Below are 25619 nucleotides of genomic sequence, written 5' to 3'. Positions count from 1 at the left end.
TTGTCAAGAACTACACTTCAGTGAAGTGAACTGATCTCATATCCTCTGTTAGAAGTAAAAAAGAAAACAATCATCTGTGTTTTTTTATCACACTCCTCAGAGGTGTATGCGGTGGTCTCATGCCTGTGCGTGGTGCAGTATGCTGATATGTGAGTGCATTTTGTATACTACTGAGATGTGTATGTGTGTGTGCGTGAGTGTGAGTGCTGAAGGAGTGTAAACTTTAGATGACTCCACATGAGTGACACAGCTGGGCTCAGTACAGTAACAAGGAGAGAAGATTAAGCAGCTCGTTTTACCGCTCATGCTCTCTGTCACCAAACAACTTTCTCTCTATCACACACACACACACAGTTTCAGTGTCAATTCACTGTCTAATGAGTGACTATAAACACACCTATGCAACAGACCAATAACACCTTCCGCCATTTCCATTTGTAAAATGAACCTGCCTGTAAGTCAACAAGGGAATAAATACAACATGAAGTGTACCTGAGTGGAGAGTGCCTGTGATCAGTCTGAAGAGATACTGGGCAAGTTTCACAATCTCCTTCTTGCACCTCTTCCTGCAGCTGCTCATTTTGGAGGGGATGCTGTTTGCAGGTGAGGGGACGTCTGGGATGGTTAAATCCTCAAGCAGGGCTCGGTGGTGGCGGAGGAGGACCTCGGTGGACTGGTCTTCTCCCTCCTGCGGCCTCAGATCCTGTCCTAACCTCTTCTGCCTTTGTTGTTGCCGCAGAGGTGTGCGACCGGCTCATGTGGAGCTGCGCGAGGAGAAGCACTCTTAGCTCCGTGCTGGGGCTCCTGCTTCAGATGCACGCTGGGGACCGCACCTCCACGCGTCTCATAAATCTTTCCCGCTCCTTCAGCGGGTGTCCCACAACTGCTGGGGCCTCTCTGTATTGTTTTTTTTTTTTTATTATCTTACTCTACACTCGCATTCACAAACCCCCGCGCGCACACATGCTGCCACGCTCACTCACACACCAGTTCTGGTGGAGTACGCTGCCTCTGCCACGCGCTCCACACAGCACCATCTGTAGCTGCCTCTACCTCGCAGATCGGAGCCTGGGAGGAGGGGCCAGCGTGGCCCAAGAGCAGAGGGAGGGAGGGATGGTAGGAGGAGAAAGGAGGAGCAGAAAAAAAACGACAGTGCGATTGACTCTACCTCCATGAATCAGCAGTGATAGCCGATTAAGAGCCTGTCGCACTACAGGTTGCGGCACACTAACAACCAAGTGGACAAAAGGCTGAGATCAACTGCTGACTCAAACAATACAAATTGTCCTCTACTATCAATTACACTGCCTTGCCACAATTTATTTTTTGTGGATTTAAATGAGTCAATGAGGCTTTTAAATGGTTAATTATGGTAAGTTATGGTTAATTGGTTGGTTAATTAGTGGCGGAGAACCATAATCTCAGTGGGAAAAAATGTTGTTGGAAAACAGTCCTGAAATGACCATGATCATGTTTGTGAAGTCAGATCTCACAGCTCTACTTTTCAATGTAAGATGGGAGATTCCAGGTCCAGGACTTATCATGTCTTAAATAAGGGAGCCTTATTTAATTTACTTTAGTCCGAATCAGTGGGTGAGCTTTTTAACATTGTATCATTTTCCTCTTAGTTCGTTCCAAGCAAACAAAAATGCATCCCTTCAAATAATGCAAGAACTTTCTCTTTGCTTATTGGTCAGATGTTTTACTGGGGAAACAACAAAAGTAAATACAGGAATTACATCTTCTGTTGTGGACTAGTACATGTTTATGTGAAATCGAAGGGACGTTTTCACAGTTAATTTACGCAAGTTGGGTGATTATTATATACACTGCTCAAAAAAATAAAGAGAACACAAAAATAAGATATCCTAGACCTGAATTCATGAAATATTTTTATTAAATACTTTGTTCTTTACATAGTTGAATGTGCTAACAACAAAATGTTCTTAAAACAAGTGAAAATTAGTCTCAGCGTTGCGTGTGGCCTCCACATGCCTGAAGGGTGTGGCCTCCTATTGAGGCATCTCCTCCCAGACCTGGTCTAAAGCATCCATCAACTCTTGGACAGTCTGTGGTGCAACATGGCATTGGTGGATGGAGCAAGACATGAAGCCTCAGATGTGTTCAATTGGATTCAAGTCTGGGGAATGCCTTCATTTTGCAGGAACTGCTGACACACTCCAGCCACATGAGGTCTAGCATTGTCTTCCATTAGGAGGAACCAGACCCCTTGATCTCACAAGGGGTCTGAGGAGCTCATCTAGGTACCTAATGGCAGTCAGGCTACCTTTGGCAAGCACATGGAGGGATGTGCAACCCCCCAAAGAGATGCCACCGCACACCATTACTGACCAACATTCAAATTGGTCATGCTGGAGGATGATTCAGGCAGCAGGATGTTCTCCATGGTGCTTCCAGACTCTGTCACATCTGTTACATGTGCTCAGTGTGAACTTGCTTTCATCTTTGTGTTCTCTGGCAAATGCCAAACTTTGGGCTGTAAGCACAACCCCCACCTGTGGACATCGGGCCCTCATACCACCCTCATGAAGTCTGTTTCTGACCGATTAAATAAACACATGCACATTTGTGGCCTGCTGGAGGTCATTTTGCAGGGCTCTGGCAGTGCTCCTCCTGTTTCCGTTTGCACAAAAAAGGCGGAGGTAGTGGTCCTGCTGCTGGGTTGTTGCACTCCTCCTCTCCTCCATCAGACCAAATGTCTATGAGGCACTGCACCTCCTCACGACTTACGTTCACAATTAATCTAACAGGATATTGCGTGTACAAACAAAAAAACAACATGAAGTAACGGTGGTAGTAGCCTAGTGGTTAAAGTAAAGTGAAGTGATTGTCACATGTGATACACAGCAGCACAGCACACAGTGAAATTTGTCCTCTGCATTTAACCCATCACCCTGAGTGAACAGTGGGCAGCCATGACAGGCGCCCGGGGAGCAGTGTGTGGGGATGTTGCTTTGCTCAGTGGCACCTCAGTGGCACCTTGGAGGATCGGGATTCGAACCGGCAACCTTCTGATTACGGGGCCGCTTCCTTAACTGCTAGGCTACCACTGCTTTAACTCACTTGCCTATGAACCAGAAGACCCAGTGTCAAACCCCACTTACTACCATTGTGTCCTTGAGAGCACAATAATAACTAAATTCACGGAAAAGCTCAGGATACGAAATGTGTGACATCATATTTTGCCTGCCATAAATAGCACCTCAATGCTGTCGCTGATTACCACCACCTCAGTTACAGTCATTAGTCATTGTCAGGCTCATCCATTACCGGTGCTTGTCATCAGCTCATTAAACTAGTCTTAAAGTGACCAAAATATTCCTATCACATCACATATTAAATATCTAGCTGTATACCAGCATATATTTATTCATAGTTTAAAAGCATTCAAACGATTCTCCTTTGTGACACCATTTAATATCATGTTACACACACACACACACACACACACACACACACACACATATATAATATATTATATATATACACACACACACACACACACACACACAAACATTACAGGCTATTTAAATCACAATTGAATATTTCACCACTAGCAGTTAATCTGAGAACCTAAACATGTTATATATCAACAGCCTCCCATATAAGATTTATAATTCATATAAAGAGCATCATTTTCCCTCAAGTTGCTATTGGTCAAAAGCTAGACAAACGAAATGACAGAGGAGACATCAAAAATGCATTTAGGGTTGGCAATTTTATCTTAGCATATACTACCATTTAAAACTAAATACTAGGTTTGAGTGGTGTTCACTGTAACAAGACTGTGCCACGCTGCAGGATGCTGCCATATGAATCTGTACTGTTCACTGAGTACATTCTGTATATAAGTGCATTTGTGCAATTTGGAAACTGATTAGCCAAGTGGATTCTGAACATGCATCAGTTTGTATAATGAACATATCAAGCAGCCAGTGTAGATTGTGTTTATTTGTTTGAGCTTTTGAATTAGAAAATTTCATTTTCCACTGTTTGAACTGAACAGCTGTTCAGGAGACCACACGGCAGCAGAATACAGGGCAAGAGAGGGCACAGTCTTTACAGGAAACAAGCTGGCAGCTGAGTAGTCGACTGGCGTGGGTTGGTGAGGTGGAAGGTAGAGTGTAGAAGGCACAGCGAGGTAGAAGGCACAGTTTTGGTAACATCGAGGGGCGGCACTGTGGGCGGCAGGGTGGCCCCTGTTGGCAGGGCATTGGAACAGGGGCTGTGAAACCTGGCTAGACTACTGGATTTAAATGCATAAACAGCCATTCCTTGCTATGAATATATTTTCAAACCAAAACAATTCCAATGGGTTCTTGGTAAAAAAAAATTTTGTGATCCCAGATTTGTCCCTCTTTTGCAGTCATGTGACATGTATACGCAGGGAAGAGGCCTACTTCATTATTCTGGGATACCTGGTGTGGAGTCAGTCAGGTAGGAAATGAAATACTTTGTATCTCGTGTGAGGAGAGGCTGTATTCCGCCAGGCGCTGCCCTCTCACAGACAAGGATGCCTATTTTGAGAACCTTGCCCCAAATACATTTTTCTCCGTGTCTCCAGAAAGTGACATTGTCTCCTCCATGTGCTCCTACCTCCCCTTGTACCGGTCAAACTCAGAACAATGTTTCCTACCACAAATGCTTGGTCTCTAGGGAGACTCATCAGACTCATCTGCAGAGATAAAGGTCTCATGGTGACCTGCCGCAGTTAATAAAAATCACAATTCTCCTTGGAATTGGGGACTAATAATAAAGTTAATAATAATAACTTTATGAACAAGTTATGAAACTTGTGAAATTAAATTATATAATTAATAATTGGTGTCAATAAAAAGACCCCCAAATGAGACAGAAAGCCCAAAGTGTGTTATCAGTGCAGTGAGTTCTACATTCTACTTTTAAAACTCATTTCCAGGCAAATCCAACTGAGATGCTGGAACAGAAGCCCAGAATCAGGCTGACGAAACTGGAGTCACAGGTAGTAGGGAATAATTGCTTCTCTGTCCCAGTGCCAGCAGCCTTTGAACAAAGGTTTAGGGGACAAGAGTGCAGAGCAGCTACTACAGGATTATAACACAAAAACATAACAGCCTACAGTATCTTACCCCTACAGGTCAGTCTTCAGGACTGGGAGTAAGATGCTACTTTAAATTGAGGATCCACTTTCAAAAAGCTGAGAGCAACAGGGCTCAGCTAAATGTCACTGTGGAAAACTGGCTCTGCGCCACTGAATTTACAAGTATTAGCACTCCTTTCAGCAGCAGGACACTGCATTGAGCCAAATCAGTGCAGGCTTCAGCAGCAGATCACACTGTTACTGACTGCATTCATAAATTGTTCCCACAATTTATCTTTATAACAAGAATCAGATTACTGCAGCACCTCTGAATCTGTGTTCCAAATGTTCAATGAGAACCACATGTCTGAATAAAACAAAAATGATAAATGTAAATTTTCTATTAATTATTTATTTTCCTCTGATCTCTAAGTGAACACTATTCCATTATTCGTGTTTTGAGGGCAATGAAGTGAGTTCCATTCTCTCTTATTCCTTGCTGCTGCATAGCGCTCTTCCCACTGCAGTGCTGTGATGGTGTGGTGTGGCAATTTCGTGTCACTGCTGCATCTCCCCGGCTTCAGTGCGACTCACTGTGGACAAACTGCACTGGAATTCATCTCACGGGAGCAGCACACAACCCTCTGGTCATGGCTCATTAATCCCTGTCTAATTTAAAACTAAACTGAGGCTTATAAAACAATAGGCAGCACTTGGGAGGGGCTGTTTTGCGCATGCAGCCTTTCAAGGAAAGCGCTGATGAGAGACGCTGGGCAGGTGCCGGGGAGGTCAGCATGTGAATGAATTTGGGAAGCAAATACAACATCCACAGAGACCCCGCCCACACACACACACACACACACACACACACACACACACACACACAACTACGCATCCACCCACTTACATGCATACATTTACAGCATTTATCAGATGCCCTTATCCAGAGCGAATTACAATCAGTAGTTACAGGGACAGTCTCCCTGGAGCAATTTAGGGTTAAGTGTCTTAGGGTTAAGGCTACTACCACCAAAGATATGCACACCAGCACGGTATATACTTTTAAGATGTCCCCCCTCTTCAAGATACAGATAACTACCAAGTAGTTATTTTTATTTATTAATGTAAATCCTGAGGACATACCTTTACACTAGAGATTAAGACCCATGCACTGATTTTCACAGTTCTTTGAAATTAGGCCACAACCTGTTGTATAATTGTATAATAAATGCAAAATGCAAAATATCTTCACTTTTACTAACATTTCCCCACTAAGAGATATATAAACTGTATATTTTGTGTGCCAGCTGCATTGCTTTTCAACAGTCACAGCATTAAATACACCCAATTACCACAAGCACCTGTCAGCAAACATCTAATCCATCAATTTCTACACAACATTATCAATGTTCGGAACACCCTTCATGACTTACACCCTTACTAGCTTCTCCTTTATAGTGTCATACATTTGGTGAAGTGGAATTCCAGGCCCATATACAGTAAAGCCCACTCACATTCATGTTTACACCGGCCACAATCTCCATGACAACCACGCCTTTGACAGGCCTTGTATATTACATAGAACAGTCTGCAGAGAGGAGCTCAGGATCAGGGCTAATATGTACCTGTTCTGTCCCCTCTTAAAATATGGCAATACACAAACTCTCCATAAGAACGTTGCTGTCCTGTTTCTCGACTAAAAACAGCCCTGTTCAGTGTACTCTTCTGCTCTGTGGCGGATTAAATGGTAGGAAACAGACTTTTTTGATGAGACGCAGGCCAATTTGATCATAAAATCTGAATAATAGGTCAGAAAGGGAGGTCACAAGCACTTTCACCTGTTTACATTTCTCACACAGAAAAAAAATCTCTACTTAGCAGGAGAGATGAAGCACAGACTTTGTATCTCACACCGATACACAGCAGAGTGTGCGCGCTTCAGATACTGAAGCTGCTACCAAAATGTGTTGACAGATGTACTTTAAACATGCAAGCTTTGGACAAAAACCTTAACAGTTTGACCTGGTATGGTTGCCACTTGGTGGATGTGCTCATCTTCATGCCCTTCAGCTAGACTCAGATCAATGGCCCCATTTCCATTGGTCCCTCCTACTCTCCAGCTGAAAAGAAGAAACCAGAACCAGCTAGGACTGTGCTGAAATATTAAACTTGAGGCCAGGAACCCTGGCCTCCAGGATGACCTCCACTTCGCTGCCTATCATGGCTAGAGAATACAAACCACAGAGAGAGGGGGCTGGGAGAAGCTGAGTGCACCCAGAACTTAAGACTGAAAATGAGGTGTGATGCTGTAAGGCAAAACATTTGAATAAAACGTTCCTAGATTCTATTTGTCATGAAGATAAAAAGCATTGTATTGATGTCAGATGCATAGGGACTGTGATATTGACCCTGGAGTACACGCTTTATATTTTTGTCAATACAAAACCTGAAGTAAGCTTGCAACAAAAATCAATGTTATATACTGATTCAGTCAGACCAACCAAACTGCATTACTTTGAGGGAATTGATGGTCAAACTGCATAAAAGCAATACACTCGCCAGACATCTACTGAAAAGTGGGGAAACAAAGTCTGCTGCCTCCAGGCATCTGGCAATGGGAACTTTATGAGTTGGCTTCCACTAGTGATATGTTGACACTTTTATTGATCTTAACGTAAAGATGAAAAATTGCTGTGGGTTCCTAACAAAAAAAAAAGAAGAAGAAACTGCTGTCAACAAGTCACCTTCAATATCAACTCTGAAGATCCTAGCTGTTCGAGGCAGGAGACATTTTTCCACCTGTGTGAACCACTGGGTGCAGGAAAATACGACATGACAACTGACGCAGCAGTTTTGTGGCAAAGTGCTTGGATGGGAAGTCTTGGATGGGAATAATATTGAAAGAGAAAAAAAAAACTCACCAGCACGCTGTCACCATGAGAGGATTTTAAGTAGTGAACTGTGAGGAAACACAGCACTCCAAAGTATTACCAAACATACTGGCCAGAGGAAAACCATTTTACACCAAGAGAAATAAAAACTTGCATAACGCCACTGTACGCTGCCTGCAAGGATAAGGGTTCATTTTGAAAACAGGTCCTGGCACTCTGCTCTCACAACAAGAAGAAGCTGAGCTCTGCATCGACTCCACTGAGACCACCTACAGCTTTTTTCAAATCCCACTCCCCCATAGGCTGCTTCTGAAGTAATGATTTGTAGAAGACCAGCAGTGTTTTTCAAGAAATTCCAGGGGTCAAACCAGTATTGACTCAAATATGGTTTGACCATTAACATAAAAATGTTGTCTTGAGAGTGAGGGAACGCTACCAGGACTGCAATCTGAAGATTTGTGCACGAGGAAGTCCTTAACCGACACGCACAGGAGGTCATGCAAACCCTTCACAAAGTCCATCTACATTACAACAGCAAACACAAATCAAGGCAATTATTTTAAAGCTAATGAGCAGCCGAGTGACACAATGTACACGACCTGGCAAATTTATTGCACAAGTGCGATTAATGAGACTCTATGATAATTACTGATACAGCACAACAGAGCTTCAAGTGCATAAAAGCCTTTTTTGTCAAGAATTGTCAATAAGCATAATTTGTTCATCACCCATCATGGTTAGAGTAGGTTCTTGGTTGCCTTGGTAAACATTTGGGAAACACATCTGTCAGTCAAATCTATCCTAAATTCCCAACAGTAATTGCCTCAATTGCCTCACACATTGAGATTGGACGGACCGTGTCAGTGCCGCAACCGCAGGAATCCCGTGAGCATTCCAGCTTCCAGCAGCCTGCTGTCCATAGTCCACTCAGCCCACGCTGAGACGCGGGTTCCTACTTTCACATGCTACTGGCCTTCTCCCACACACAGCACATGCCCGTTTCACATCTCCAATGGTTATGTCCTGTGTCTTTGCTACAATTCACTGAAATTCACTGACATTCCACGGTAAGTGGTTGCCACATCACTCATACTCTCTCCCTCTGTTTACACCCCTGTACAGTTTACAGTCGTCATACATCGGACCGAGGATAGAATCTATAACAGGCATTACGAATGTTCAGTCAGATTTTTCAATTTTTTGTTTTACAATTAGCAAATAATACTTATGTGTCATGTTTTTACTGGTTTGTTAAAGTTGAACCTGTAATGTGGGATGTTGGATTAGTTTAACCAGTTAGATACATTCACTACCATACAGTGGTCTGCACTGTATGGTAGTAGCCTAGTGGGTAACACACTCGCCTATGAACCAGAAGACCCAGGTTCAAATCCCACTTACTACTATTGTGTCCCTGAGCAAGACACTTAACCCTAAGTTGCTCCAGGGGGACTGTCCCTGTAACTACTGATTGTAAGTCACTCTGGATACGGGCGTCTGGTAAATGCTGTAAATGGCTGTAATGAACTTTGTTTGTTAAAAAGTTTGTCACCGTGAACAGTTCAGTGGATTAACTGATCACTAGTAATGTACTGATCAATGCTTAAATATCAATGCTACCAATCAATAGTACCTTACCTTTCCTGTTGTTTTATCACATACTGGATGCAGAGTAGAAATAGCAATTCTGGTTGAAAGGAGGAATACGTTCTATTTCTGCATATAAAAAATTTGCTCTATACATCCCTCTCCTCTGACTGTCACTGGTGTCACTGATGTTTCTCTCCCACTCACCTCTGTGTAAAAAGATGTAATAGCTTTTGCGTATTTGTTAGCCAAACATACTATATTGTATCACTGGAAGTCCACTTATGCTCCCACTACTTCACAGTGTTTTTATGTTACTGATCTGCAGGTGATGCCGGTTTAATGTGTGTACATATATTTCTATGAATATTGTCATGTGCTGTCTTATTACCACTTCTCACTTTATATTTATTTATTCCATGGTGCTTTGATTGGATAAAGCTAGGGTGTGGTGGCTTATGTGTTTTATTTTATTTTACACTTTATGATTATTATTTTATTTTTAGATGTTTGTGTTTTTCTACAGTTTACAAAAAAGTATGCCTCTGTAAACACATGAGTTATTAAGAACAACACATGGCTACAGTCTCTCTAGACCTCTACATTAGATTGGAATGTTAAATTGATCTGTAGGTGCTGAACTGCACATGTTTTACCTGTGACTATTTGACAATTTAACATCATTGGGCACAGACTGTTTTTTCTGAACACACACAGGGGAGCTGCTCTGTTACAAATTTAAATTGTACAATTCTTGGGTATCAGATTCGTTCTTGGTCATAATATTGGAATTAGTTGTTTTTAATAGAAGAGGCAACCCATATTTTTTTCCATATAGGCATATATTTATTTATTTATTTTTGTACTTTATACACCAGTCTAGTATTGTGATATGTAAGGGGCAGGAAATAAGTGTTGCACATCCCTACTGATCTCCATTTTGTCCTTGGTAGATATGTTACAATTTGTCATTGCTTCTCAAATGGTTTCAAGATGTGGGTTGTTGTAAAAGCTGTTAACAACATCATTTGTAGATCCGCTGAACTGCTTCTGTATGGACTGACAATTCATGCTGATGAGCTCACCCAAAGGGTTAAATCAATATCAGAGCGTGCAGAACCAGGCTGACAGATATTGCTCTCAATAAGGAAAAGACATTAGCCATGCTATAAATGCTGCTTGGACCCATAAACCATAGGAGTAATGGTCCTCTGCTTTCTGAGCCGTGGCTCTGGTTAGCATCTAGCGGATGGAGTTCCTTGAAAAGCCTTGTATGGTTCACCAAGCATTTTTTTACCAACACATACAAAACAGCTGCAAGACATGGATGAGACTAACAGAGCAAACAAGTGAACAGGTAATTTAAGAAGAAAAGGGAAAACGGAGCTGGATGGTCAACCTATAATATTGTGTGCATAATGCAAACAGGTTGTATTGTAGTTAGCAATGCTAAAAATTAAAATTTTATTTTCTTCATAATATTCATAAATCTCTGTGTCACTGAGTGGGGACTGAGAGGCAGTGGTGGCCTAGCGGTTAAGGAAGCGGCCCCGTAATCAGAAGGTCCCGCCATTAGAATACGAAATTAACCTAATATGTTGCATGAACCACATGGAGTTTCCAGACATTTTTTCCCACCAAAAGGCTGGTTGCATGGTGCGCACCATTAGTCGCACCATTGAGAAATTAGCACTCTAGAGCCCTTGGAGGACTAATAATTTTGACCTTGACTGTACATATATTGTCATGTCTCGTCTTCAGCACTGGTCAGGTCCTGTCTGTCTCCATCAGTGTTTTGTAGTGCTTTTAACCCTTGTCTGTGTTTTCCTTCCAGGTTGTCAGTTTCCCTGGGTCTGAGTTCCCGTGTGCAAACTCCCATTCCCAAAGTACTTACCCTGAATATTGGATGTTTTATCATGTCCTTGTTTGTATTGTCATGTCTGCAATAAACCATCCTGGAATAGCACCTGAACTAGTCTTCTCAAATTGTGTCTCTGTCCTGTGTCCATACATTTACATTTACATTTAAGGCATTTGGCAGACTCCCATATCCAGAGTGACTTACAACGTTACCACCCTCATGTCATATGACATATATCAATGGTCTCAAATGTATATTTAGCAATCATCCAAGACAAAAATACAATCACAATTGTTTAACTTTACTTCACCCCCGTTGTCAAAAAAGGGTCAGACAAAAAGCCACAGTACTTAAAAAAAAAATACATCTCACATCAAAACCTCTTATAAAACACCCTTATCAAGAGCAACTTTCAATCAGTAGTCCCCCTGTAAACACTCAGAGTTAAGCGTCTTGCTAAGGGACACAATGGTAGTAAGTGGGGTTTGAAGTGTTGTGTTTACATATTTTTGCCACAGTGTACAACGCTGGTGAACATTCTCATTTTGCATGAATTCATGACCAATTCATGAATAAATGTACCTGGACATGACACACCTCACATATGTACTACTGCTTGCATCCATTTGAAAAGTGGCTTAAGAGATCCTATCAGATTGAGTAACAGAGTGCTTCGAAAGATTGATCATTAAAGCTAGCCTTTTACCCGCAACCTTTTATTTCCCCTGGGCAATGCCCCAACACGGCTAAGAACAAGCCAAAGCCACTGCCATGTTTCAACAAAAGCTTCAAAAGGCCATTTAAAAGGATGCGCTGAGAGCAAAAAAAGCTCAAAGTGATAATATATAGGAAAGGTTAGAAGTTTAAGCCTAGAGGGGAACTAAGAACTAAGAGGGGACATGTGTCTATGTGGGGGAGCTGTAAGGTCAGATGGGTTCAGAATTACTTTACATAAAGTAAAAATAAAGTGAAGTGATTGTCACTTGTGATGCACAGAAGCACAGCACACGGTGATTTTTTTTTTATTTGTCCTCTGCATTTAACCCATCACCCTGAGTGAGCAGAGGGCAGGCATTACAGGCACCCAGGGAGCAGTGTGTGGGGACGGTGCTTTGCTCAGTGGCACCTCAGTGGCACCTCAGTGGCACCTCAGTGGCACCTTGGCAGACCGGGATTCGAACGAGCATCCTGATTACAGGGCTGCGTCCTTAACCACTAGGCCAATCACTGCCACCAGAAGTAGACCAGCTTCTTACTGACTAAATCAATCAATACAATTCACCTAATATACACAGATCATAATAAAAACACATTTCTTTCTGTAATAATTCTTTAAGTATACTAAATTTGGGTTTAATTATGTGTTTAATTTTCTCATGCTTCTGCCACTTTGTCTTATTTATTCCAGTAGGGGGCATAGACCAGGATGGAATACTTTAAACAGAACTTCCTTGGTGAAGGTTGCTAATAAATACTATTATCTCCATAATACATTTTCTGTATAGTGGACAAGTTCTCAGGAAAATGAGAGGAAAATGAATGAAGTGAGAACACATCATGATAAATGAGAGAACAAGAGTAATCATTTGTTGGTCATAAACAACAAAATATATTTTTCATTTCACCCTGAAACAGAATTACAGAGAACAGGTCAGAAGTTCCATTCATAATAGGATACCTCATTCACTGCACTGGACCAAAGTCACCTTTCTTCAATGACAAAGGTCATGGCGAGTCATTAATCAGACATGTAGCATAAGTGTACAGGAATGTGATCTCACCTTGATCTGGTGTATGATCCAGAATATTCTGGAACGGGCTGTATTCGCAAAATATGAAACTATGATTTATATACCAATTATTAATTTAAACAATATAAGTGAGATATTCAGCTGACTGGGGTGGGAAATTTTTAAGATTTATTACACATTATGTATAAATATGCATATGGGCAATTCTCTTGAAAATTAAATTTCAATGTATTTAAAAAAAAAACTGAAGGTTTTGCAGACATTTGAAACACGATTACGTCTCGAGATGTAAAATGTTTACTAATTAAAATAAAATACAAAGCAAATTATTGTGATACCTCAGATATTCAAAGTTCAGTTTATATATGTTATATTGATTAGTGCCTCAGGCTTAATTAAAATATTTATACAAAGCACCACATTTTTACACTTAGTACTGGCTATCATATGTTAAACTTAACAGCACTGGTGTAGCTTTTAGACCAGTGACATTGTTGACCGTTCAGCACGTCCCGTGCATCAGACCATCTTGATAATTTTACTTGCATATATTGGTATTGCAAAAACATTATTTTATTGAAGTGTTGCACAGTTTTGTGTGTAGTTAATCTGAAGATGTACCAAAAAACGTCCCTATATTTTCAGAAAATGTACTTACACAATGATTCCATTATTTTTTGGTTCCAATATCAATGCAACTAATAATGAATTTAAAGGTCATCCACCGGTCAAACAAGCTGAGCAGACTAAGAGGCACCAAGAGGCACGTACATTTAAAAAATGTGTAAAATGAGCACATAGACTGAACTGCGTCAAGGAGCCAGTGCTACGTGCCATGTTTGTAAGATGTAGTGGTTCTGGACGCAGAGCTTCAGCGCAGCATATGTCTGCAGATGGGGCTCTGTAGAACAGACACAACTGGCTGAGCAGCATCCCAGAGGCATGTCATATTACTCAGATGGTCATCTCCGTAAAAACGCTGAGCTCGAAGCTGCTGAAAGCACCAATGCTGACAGAAAACAACACAGCAAACAATAAAGCTCTGACTGACTCATTCTTCACCTTATTAGTGGCCTTATGGAATCTGTAAATCCTCATAAGCAAATAAGACAACCTGATAGAAGGTTTGATGGTTACCTGGTACTCAGTGTGTTGGACAAGAAAAACTCTGCCTGTGTCTGGTCCTCCATGACAGGAATTGTGTACACTATGATTATAATAAACATATACAGTACGGGCCAAATGTTTGGACACACCTTCTCATTCAATGTGTTTTCTTTATTTTCATGGCCATTTACATTGGGAGATTCTCACAGAATCTCCCAATGTAACTATGAATGAACACAGATGGAGTTATGTGTCCAAACTTTTTTACCATATCTATAGAGAAAGTCTATAAATCTGCCTCTTGCCGGGTTATAAACCCAAGCAGTGTTCCATGCAGGCAGACTACAATGAATACATAATTACCCAGGACAGATGGAATCACATATTTAGGGAAAAAAATAATTTCTGGGATTTGACCATACATGTCATTCAACTGAATATAAAGATCATCTAAGGGTATGTCCATAGGAAACATCTTCCTGTGCACCACCTGCAAAAAAGAACTCAAGCATTACAGAAAAGGCCTCTGTTAGTATGTGCATGGGTGGTGGTAGCCTAGTGGGTTACAGACTCACTTAAGAAACAGAAGACCACAAAGTACCAGATTCAATCCCCACTTACTACCATTGCGTTCCTGAGCAAGACACTTAACCCTGAGTTGTCCAGGGGCGCACAAAATGTGTCCTCTGCATTTAACCCATGACCCTTAGTGAGCAGTGGGCAGCCATGCGCCCGGGGAGCAGTGTGTGGGGACGGTAGCACCTCAGTGGCACCTTGGCAGATTCGAAAAGGCAACCTTCTGATGACGGGGCCACTTCCTTAACCGCTAGGCCAGCACTGCCCCATAACTTTCTGATTGTAAGTTACTCTGGATAAGACAATGTAGGATATTATTTTCCTTATAGTAAATGTCTTTCTCGTGTTCAAAATGTAAAGTTTATAGTGAAGCTATATAGATACACTTTACAGCTTTTTTTAGCTGAACCTGAAACATGGATATATCGTGTAATGATGCTAATATAATAACCAGCTAGTGCTAGGAATATAAAAATAAATAGAGATAGAATTCAAATATAAAATCTCTCAACGTTTTCTACAGTCTGATAACAACTGAATCATTTTGAACCATACATTACAGGCTCATATGAAAAGGCCATCATTTTGCCTGTGTGACAGCTGTGCAGAAGCCAGCCACAACGCATGTCATTATGGGCTGTGAATAGAATTCCTCTGGGTGTGGTGCGTCTGCAATGCAGTCTTTGGAAATGAAGCTGTCATGCTGCCACCTCCCCAGAGTTCCCAACATGGCAACATCTGACAGGTCCGGGAATTAAACTGTAATTACAATAAGCAATAACACATAGCATCATGTGTGACCCCGTGAATGATTCTGACTTTGCAAGGTCAATTGTATGAGAATAAAAAGAAAACAAAACACAAGGAATCCAAGGAATCAGTAACAAAAAAATCCAAGGAATACAGACAGAGCATATATGGTATTTTCTTGTTCATGCAATAACTAAATGGAAAAAACAAAGAGAATTAGTGTGTTTTGGGCGTCATTTACATTTCTTATTCATATCTGTTTAAGGGCCATTATGGTCTTGCTTTACAACCCCTCCTTTATTAAAACCCTGAACTGGATGAGAGACCTATGAAAATGGATGGATGCATTATACACTAAGAGTCTCATTTGGTCCTAAAAATGTTTTTAAATGTATGTTGTATGCCTTGTAATGATGCTGGGCTGGTTCTAAACAAGCAGACTCTAGGTATTTAGTTAATAAGGGTGTTCGACAATCACAATAAAATAATACTAGACACTAAATAATATTTTAAATTTAGTTAACACCCTTGTGTGGATTTTAGCATTTAGAAAAATTTAGACGTAATGTTCACAGCCTGATTTACTGTCCATTCCAAAGGCTAAAATGGCCTCTGTCGAACATAATAAAATGCCTGAAAATTGAATTGGACTGGGGTTGGAGTCAGACACCAATATGCAACTCTAGCTGCACTCTAGACTGAGCAGCCCCAGGGGGGTCACCTGAAGCAGGGACCAAAAACACCAGAGGACTTGGGGCACGTCCTATCAATGTATAGAGCAGCATAAGCAGATCCACAAATACTAAAGATTGCCATGCTTCAAAATAAAAAGTGTATCACATTAAACAAGAAATGATGAGATCTCACAAGCATTCATGCTTAAACTATAATTTATTACAGCAATACACTGTGACCCAAAGATATCACTTACCACTGTTCTGTAAGTCTATATTCTACACTGATTACTATAATAGCTCACAGTAACTCGCAGAAAATGACCATAGTTCACTGAGTGTGAGATTACTATTGTAAAAAAATGTGCCCCTTGGGATTTGAAAGACAAAATGCTTCGGAGTCCTTCTGTTCTAGCCAGCACTGTTCACTCAAACATTGCTTCCAGAAAAGCCCTCCATGGCTGCTGCATTAGGTAGGATGGCATCATTTATTTTCCTTTGGTCAAAGTATTTGTCTGAAGCAGGGGTCTGGTTGTGTTCTGTGTACACTGCTGAAATCAAACCAGACAATTTCTAATAACAAAGCACAAGTGGTAGGTGATAAAACACTCTTAATTACCAAAGTGTTACTCCAAAGCAGATTTTCCACCAGCACATGGATAATTATTTGTGTGTTTTTAGGTGGGCAAAAAAAAAGATATCTACTGCCAGCGAGGTTGAACGTGTCTCATCTTCACGCAGATATGAAAGACAAAATGGAGTTACCCATCAAAACAGAGTGTGCTTTATCCACTAAAACAGTCTCTGTTGTGATGAGCTGTTTTTTCCATGGCTTTGTTTGTTTAGCTGATCTCCACTGTGGGACAGAGACGTCCTGCCGAGATACATTCCCCAGGACCAGACTCCCAGCCTGAACCTAAACACAAGCCCCTCTGTACCTAAACACAACCATCTCCTGCTCCCTGAAGAACATGACTCAGGGCCGCTGGTGTCCCTGTAATGGCCCCTTCCATCTCAGACACAAATCATTAGTGCCCTTACGTCCGTACACTACGTGAAATGGAAATGGACAGTCCACTCTAACAGGTTAATGGCGAGATGCATTACCACACATCATGTCAGCTACATGGGCTCTGCTTCAGCGTATACATCTTTAAGAAGAATTATTACACAGCTACAGCAAGGCCAACCTTTTCATGCACCATGAAAAATAACCAATATTTGGTCCTTTAGAGGAAGAACCTTCTCAGCACTGCTCTGCACTTGAGCAGTAAATGCTGATGGATTTTTGATAGCTCAGCAACAGGGAGTCATATCCTACCCTACTGTCATCATAAAGAATGATAAGGTGCAGCCCTTGCCCTATGTCAGCATTTCCAATACCAATGTCACCCTGAGATACATCAAGCCTGGTTCCTGGATCTAAAGATCCCTGTAAATTTAGGTCCACACTCTACTCCTATCCGTGCTTCAGGTAAAGAGGAAACAACTGGGTGAAGACAATTGAAAATTCTATTAGAAATTATGTCACAGTCTGTAACAGATTGGCCCTATTGAACATGTCGTTGTGACAGGGTTGCCTCCCTGACCCCTTTCCCTGCTTCTTGCTGCTTCTCCTCTTCAATTTTCACTCTACTGTCTCTTCCCCCTCCACCCTCACCAAAACCAGCAAGCCATTTCTTTTGTATTTCTTATATACACAGGCAAAAAGATCAGAATGTGCTAATGAGAACCAGAAAACATTTTTTAAATTGAGTAAAATTGTACAGTTATCTTTGGTGGTATAATGTGTAATATGGAATATGAATAGCAGTGGAGGTCCATATGAGGTAACAGCATTATTATATATTTTTTGGTCTGTGGTGCAGTGGGTTAATCCCACACTTTGTCTACTTCTGTTATTTAGCCACATTAATGCTTGTGTGGTGTTCATATTTTCACAGGTCCAGTGGAGAAGAGGGTACAAGGTGTGAAGTAATTGAAAATGTGTTGATTTGTATGTTCTTCACAGAAATAATCCATAATTTAAGGAATCATGTATGAAATTATAATAGAGTAATTTTTCTTTCAGTCAACAAATGGGCCAGTTATATATATAGATGTGTGAGGCAGTGGTGGCCAGGGGATAAGGAAGAGGACAATTTGCTTGCTCATTTTAGGCACGCACGTTGTTGGCAAAACATAAGATCATAAGACAGTCTATCATGAGCGGTCTATCATAAATGCATATTTATGAATATGCAGGTTTGGTTATGACTCAAATATTTAAAACAAAACTTAAGGTTGATATTGATTTATATTATTATAATGATTAATGCTTTACATTAGCAAATGTGAGAATCTGCTCATTTCATTGATAAAATTATGCTCATCTGTAAAAAAAAAAAAATGATAGAGATAGCAAGATTTCCAGCAAACTATGGAAACAATTGATGCTAAGCATCAACATATTGTGTTAATCCCAGGGGAAGGTCCACTCATACCATAATTCATTAAGAATGGAAGGAGTGGAGATCAAGGATGAACTTGGAAGCTTAGATAGAAGATGAAACATGAATGTTATGTAATTGGTCTGAGTGCCTGTCAGCCTCTGCCAGCCAACTCCAGTAAATCAGCTAGGCAGTAAGTTTAGCCTGTGTAATCTGAAATAAACCTCACCTCACCTCACTCGCTCTCACAGTGATGATGAAATCTTATGACTACTTCCTCGTGTTTGGCAGCTCCTTATTTAAATTCATGAGATGCCCGCTGACTTCCTCTTCATGATTAGTTATTAAAAATGTTGACTTGACAGATTTCCCAGCTCCTAGCCTCCCGGACTTCCTAACTAGGGAACCAAGTGATTGGAAAATAGAACATCTATAGGAATAGAAGGCCTGTTCTTACAATACATTATGCAAAAATAATCTATCATTTCCTTATCCTGTTGTAAAAATCAAGAATTGCTTTGTAATGCATTACAATGGTAAATATGTCTTGTATTGCTCAACCTGCATCTATTATTTATGGGGCTTTTCCAGTAGAAATTCATCAAGCTATCAAGAATCCATTAGCTAAGTGTTTCCATAACTGCTGAACATTAAAACAAAAATTCCACCTTTTATCCAAATTGCAGTGAAGATGGAGGGTCACAGGTTTGCATTAGCACACACTGTGAGCACACCATTTTCTGAATTTAAAATGGAAATTAAGTGTCAAATGATGATAAATTCAAGGTATAAGGAATCAGGATATACTACAGGATATTATACTTGCAGCATAAACAAGGGGTGACCAATTACAAATTGAAAAAAAACAAAAAACGTTATTCTAAATGCGTTAGACCTTCCCTTCCCTTTTTGGTTTCAAATGTCTCTTCTTGCCTTTCTTCAGTAGTATAAATTAGGACTATGACAGGCACAGGTGACAGTGTGCCGCAGACCCATGAAAGTCATCCCTGCCCGCGGGTGCAGGGACTTACTTGTTTCTGCTGCACCCTGTATCAATCATTTGACTATTTATAGAGCACCGACCACTGCTGGCTAAAGTAGGTTACACGCAGAGAACAGAAACTATATCTGCCACACGCAGCTCAAGCCCCCCCATAAGAACACACCCTCAAACAATCCACTATGGATTTCCTAAAAGCAAGCAGAAAATTGCCTGGCTTTACACAGTACAGACCAAAAGTTTGGACACACCTTCTCATTCAATGTGTTTTCTTTATTTTCATGACCATTTACATTGGTAGATTCTCACTGAAGGCATCAAAACTATGAATGAACACATGTGGAGTTATGTACTTAACAAAAAAAAGGTGAAATAACTGAAAACATGTTTTATATTCTACTTTCTTCAAAATAGCCACCCTTTGCTCCGATTACTGCTTTACACACTCTTGGCATTCTCTCGAGGAGCTTCAAGAGGTCGTCACCTGAAATGGTCTTTAAGGAGTTCCCAGAGGTGTTTAGCACTTGTTGGCCCCTTTGCCTTCACTCTGCGGTCCAGCTCACCCCAAACCATCTCGACTGGGTTCAGGTCCGGTGACTGTGGAGTCCAGGCCTCCACTTTTTGTTAAGTACATAACTCCACATGTGCTCATTCATAGTTTTGATGCCTTCAGTGAGAATCTAAATGGTCATATAAATAAAGAAAACACATTGAATGAAAAGGTGTGTCCAAACGTTTGGTCTGTACTGTAGGTGGGGAACACATGTTAGTGAGTAAGCCAAAATCAAGAGATTGAGAAATGTGAAGAATCCCTGTGTTTTGGATGTGAAATCATTTGTGAATAATATTGTTATAGAATATGTAATATGTGGCTGTGTGGTGTCCAATTCAAGAGTTGGAGTACAATTTTTCCAGGGAGTTTGCTGTGTCCTGAGCATCCGGCAGCCGTGAACCTGCTTAGGAATAAGCAACAAGTGAGTGAATGTATGTATAATATTTGTATGAAATTGGAATATTTGTAAAGAATCCACTCATGAACAGACATGTATTGTTTCATTTATTTATTGAGTGGGAGCCTGGGCCATTGTGTTCCAAACCTGACAGTAGGCATGCTGAGCTCCTTCCAGGTTTTGTATAGAAGACACTGCTGACAGAACTGGAGCATATTTTAATATGGGAACTTTAATGTCTGCACTTATTTATTCATTAATTTATTAAAATAATTTAATACAATATAGTTGTCAATTGCCAAAATCAGTTTTTTACAGAGCTCTTAATGAACAGGTTTACATAATAAGAAATTAATTAAACATTTTGGATTGCTGCATGCTGACAAAACACTCAATGCAAAATACCATATTATTACTTAGAACAGGCAGACATGTTTCCTGATGATTTCACAAGGTTCTATTGATTGTCTCGCTCTTGAAGCTTCTTGGAATTTTGTCAATGATATTTTTATATTTTTTTATATTGATCTTTTTATTCCCCTTTGTCATTGATATTTTCACCACAAAGGCAGTTTAATAGTAAAAGAGTGATATTCCTCCTGTCTCCAACAGAGCTATACGACAATTGTGCTTGGTGAAGTACAGCCATGGTTCATGCATACTGATTGCCCTCAGTTTAAATCTCAAGAGCTTAACAGGAGATGTCATTCAAATATCCACATTTACTTTACTTAACCCCATTATTACTAATTTTAAAAACATAATAAATAAATTAACAGTTTATCTGTGAACTCTGACTTGGCAAACACAGCCCTCAGCCTGAAAGAGGGTGACAATTTAACTCCATTTAGAGCTTTAGCTTTTGGTGTAAACATATAATGCATATAAATGCAAATGGTGGCTTTTACAGCAGACTGGACATAAAATATATAGAAATCTGGCTAGATGAAAAGACTTTAATTTTTATTACATTCCGATGATTTTTAATAATTCCATAATATTATGGAAGCAATATACCAGAGCTAAAAATGCTCATTTTGCCTGGATGTGTTACTGGCAGTGAATTTCCAACATGGAAGATGAATTGTCTGCATGTGGTTAATGTGGTTGGATTTTGTTAGACTGCCACCCTATGGCCAACATTCAAGATGTTAATTCTAAATGTGCATTGCTTTCATCCTGTAGTTCCCTGCATAGTGAACTGGGTACAGGGTGCAATAAGGGATAATACGATTATTATAGGGATTGGGTAAATTTTGAAAAAAGGCACTGAGCAGTAGATAATAAAAGCTATAACACTATTATATTAGATACCATACCATATACCATATTAGAAGTTCTTAGGTGTGCAAGAAACATCTCGTGGAAATCTTACATGTACAACAGACATTTAAACTAAACATATACTATGATTTATTTCAGATAACTAAAAGAAATAAAAAAAATAAGCAGCTTTCATCAGTGCCCAAGACACTAGGGAGATACAGGAGTTAGTAGGTTACAGCGCCCTCTATGGGCTGAAAATATTCTGCCAAACTAATAAAATGACAAAAAAGAAAAAAAAAAAGACTGAATATATTGTTTGTTCTGAGTTAACCCAGCCACTGGGGACACATGTAACTGTATAAAACGGTATAAAACGTTTGCCAGGTTGTTTGTGCAGACAGCCAGACCGGCAGATCCACTGTGGCAACCCCTAACTGGAGTAACCGGAAGATTGTTAGTTCTAAGGTCACATTTAAGTTAAAAATGGCAGAATGTGCCACTGAACTACAAAATAACCTAAAGCCTAAGAATGCTTGCTCTACCAAAAAATCCTCAATATCAGCACTATTCTGATAATATTCTGTAATATCTCTAGTTAGTGTTAGTTCAAGAACAAGATGTTGCAGGACTGACAGTATATTCAACACCAGAAACCAATAGGCTATGGAATATTGCAAGTATTTAATGATTCTCAACTTTATGATGCTTTCTTGTTTATTTTTAAGATGCTCCATCATCATTAAATGTGGTTGGGAATATGCATTTGATAGATAATTTGTGATGATTGAAAACTTGCCATTCATATTTTTCATTTTCTTTTGAAACCAACTCCCCATCTGAGCTGGCCCTTAATCATTTGTCTACAGCTCCAGTGAACAGGTTTAGACTGATAACCTTTGCTGCTCCTTAGCAGTGAGTACATGTACTCCTGAGGAAGATGGAACAGAATGGTCAAAGAAAGATATGGCCTTAGCCATGTGTTACTGAATGTGAATATATTAATAATATAGCACCAACTTTTTACTCTTGCACAAATCAGATTACTTTCACTTTACACATTTGCACACTTTCACCCTAACTGTTACACATATATTATGTTAAAAACATAAAAGTGTAATATTTGGTTATGTTTGCTATATTTGCTTATTGGTTCACTGTATACTTGCAATATTTGCAATATTGAGGTCTATAGCAGTCGCTAAAGCGTTTCACTGAATATCATACCGTGTATGACTGTGTATGTGACAAATAAAATTTGAATTTGAATATATTTACATACAGCACAGTATATTGACAAAAGGCCAGACCATTCCTCATTACGCCTAACCTTTAAACACAACAGTAGGCATCCTTCTCAGCAGCTGGCAGCAAAATATGATTATTCCCACCCAGGAGAATTAGGCTCTTGCGAGGCAGAGGCAAATGAATACATTTGAATGAATACTACCCATCCAAAGCAGCTGGGCGCTGACAGAAACACCTGATGCTGTGAAGATCCCAGCTGCGCTGCCGGGAAGGGAAATTACAGGGTGGGCCAACACACACACACACACACACACACGCATCCCTAGGCAGAGTGCCTCGGGATACATACAGTATTCCTTTATCAAACACGCCGAATTACAGGAACACTTTTCACTGATTTCCAAATTCTACATAGCCTCAAGATGTGTAATAAATGTACTACTGGGTCACATGAAATCTAATTACCTCAAGGAAGCTCCAGGAATGAAATTACATTTGAGGGATCTGATACGACTGGCAAACCTCACTGATTCTGTGAACATCGCTATGCAGTGTTTCGATCCCATCTGCAGCGTAAGTTACCCCAGCATACTCTAAAAAACAGTAAGTCCTTCAATCAAATTTACATTCGACTGCATGCATTTCTGTGCAGAACTGCGCTTATTTATAAACTGCTGCACCACCATCTTGGTGAACATTTCCGAATTCCTCCAGCTCAGAGCCCGAGAAAAACTGAGATTTGTGTCTCTCTCTCGAGCTGCCACCTCAATTCAAGTCATTTATTGACTCACATTTTGCCTCATTACTAAAGTGAAAGTGAGGTGATTGTCACATGTGATACACAGCAGCACAGCACGATGCACACAGTGAATTTTGTCTTCTGCCCATTATCCCATCACCCTGAGTGAGCAGTGTGTGGGGACAGTGCTTTGCTCAGTGGCACCTCAGTGGATCGGGATTCGAACCGGCAACCTCCTGATAACGGGGCCGCTTCCTTAATCGCAGGCCACCACTGCCCCACCACTGCACCACTGCCCCATTACTACTCCTTATTCTGTCAACAACTCAATGTGGAACCTTGAACACTGAATTTTAGACCACATTGTGCCAATGATCAATAAGGCATCAGCATATTCTGATGAGCAGGCTGATTAGCAGTCATATTTAGAAGCAGAACATGTATAGTTAACAGTTAACAACAAAAAATTGGATCAAAGTATAGGGAACTGCACAAGTGTTTTACAACCTCTTTAGAAGCTCATCAAAGCCTAAGGAAAGCGCTCTGTAATAATGAATGCAGAGCAGAAAAGGAACATTCAGACCAGAATAGTTAGGAATTGATGACTAAGGGATTAATGGTAGATCACATGACCAGGATCATTAAGTCTGCCAGAAAGGACTTTTCTACACAACACAACCACATTACTGGACTTGAGTTAATTGGTTAATTAATCCACATTTCATTTTAACAATGACACATTAAAAAATCTGGAAAATGGGAGAGAAAAAGCTCAGTCAAGCCAAGCACAAAAAAGGCTGAGCTAAACTTTCTTCTGACTATTTCACAAAACCAACAAACATCTGTCAAAGCTTTAAATTGTCCTGCATCACAAGGACATGGCCAATCTGAAATTCCCTATCACCGTCTCTCTACCTTTGTTGTTGGGCGAGGCCCAGGAGATGACACGCCGCACCAGGCAGCAGTTGAGCAGGACTTTGGAGGAGATGCCGTGGCCCATGCGGAAATGCTGGATGTCCTCCTTCCACTGAGTCCTCTTAGCTGGAGTGGTCATGCTCATTTTTCCTCCCACGTCTGCAATACAGCGTCTGGGTCAGGGACAGAGACTCGGAGCTTTCCTGTATACTGAATCAGGTTTATAAAGCTCTGACGCCCATATGATTTCTGCAGTCACAAACAATTAGCAAGGGAGCTCCAGATACTTGTTTTTTTAATCTTCCAAATCCTTTTGCTTTGATGAAGGCAATCTTGGCTGAAGCATGTGACACTCCTTAAATCTGCTCCTTCTGACTTGTTGCAATGATTTCTGCAGCATGTTGTAAGCATATTGTACAAACTCTTGCAACACTGAGACAGAACCATGAGGCTGAGACTGCCTCAGTGAGCCCTGAAGTGCACTCTGTTAGTACAGTGTGACCCAGTTCTCCATCTGCCATGTGGCAAATTCTGATTCCTCAGTTTTAAAACAGCAAGAAACAGTGATCATCACTACATGCGACACTTTACATTACACATTAACAGTGGTGATCTGATATTGCTCTGTTAGTGATCCACTCTGGATGGTTCATAACCACTCTAATACTATTGACGTTGTTTTGCCATGTCTCATCAGCTTAGGAGTGGCATTTCACACTGTGGCTGCATCACATGGGATTTCAAATTAATGTAGACTTAGCATTGAATCACATTTTCCTTGCCACGCCCCTGCTCCAC

The 25619-nt window shown here is 40.5% G+C and overlaps 1 protein-coding gene across 4 annotated transcripts in view; it reads right to left on the bottom strand.

The window, feature by feature from the left end:
- kcnip4a (potassium voltage-gated channel interacting protein 4a) overlaps positions 1-25619 on the bottom strand; it is a 145884-nt gene that overhangs the window by 104053 nt on the left and 16212 nt on the right. The window contains exon 2 of one of the 4 annotated variants that reach the window (XM_028978394.1): positions 24822-24980. The exons of 2 other annotated variants lie outside the window; for them this stretch is intronic. In XM_028978394.1, coding sequence (XP_028834227.1) covers positions 24822-24966 — 145 coding nt within the window. In that variant the 5' untranslated portion in view covers positions 24967-24980. Of the gene's footprint in view, positions 1-492; positions 918-24821; positions 24981-25619 lie in introns of those variants that run through there. One more of the 4 variants, XM_028978405.1, reaches the window with a different exon arrangement.

The sequence above is a fragment of the Denticeps clupeoides genome, chromosome 1, assembly GCF_900700375.1.
Source record: "Denticeps clupeoides chromosome 1, fDenClu1.1, whole genome shotgun sequence".
Lineage (NCBI taxonomy): Eukaryota > Metazoa > Chordata > Actinopteri > Clupeiformes > Denticipitidae > Denticeps > Denticeps clupeoides.
Note: the sequence above shows the minus strand (reverse complement) of the source record. Positions and strands in the feature narration are given on the sequence as shown.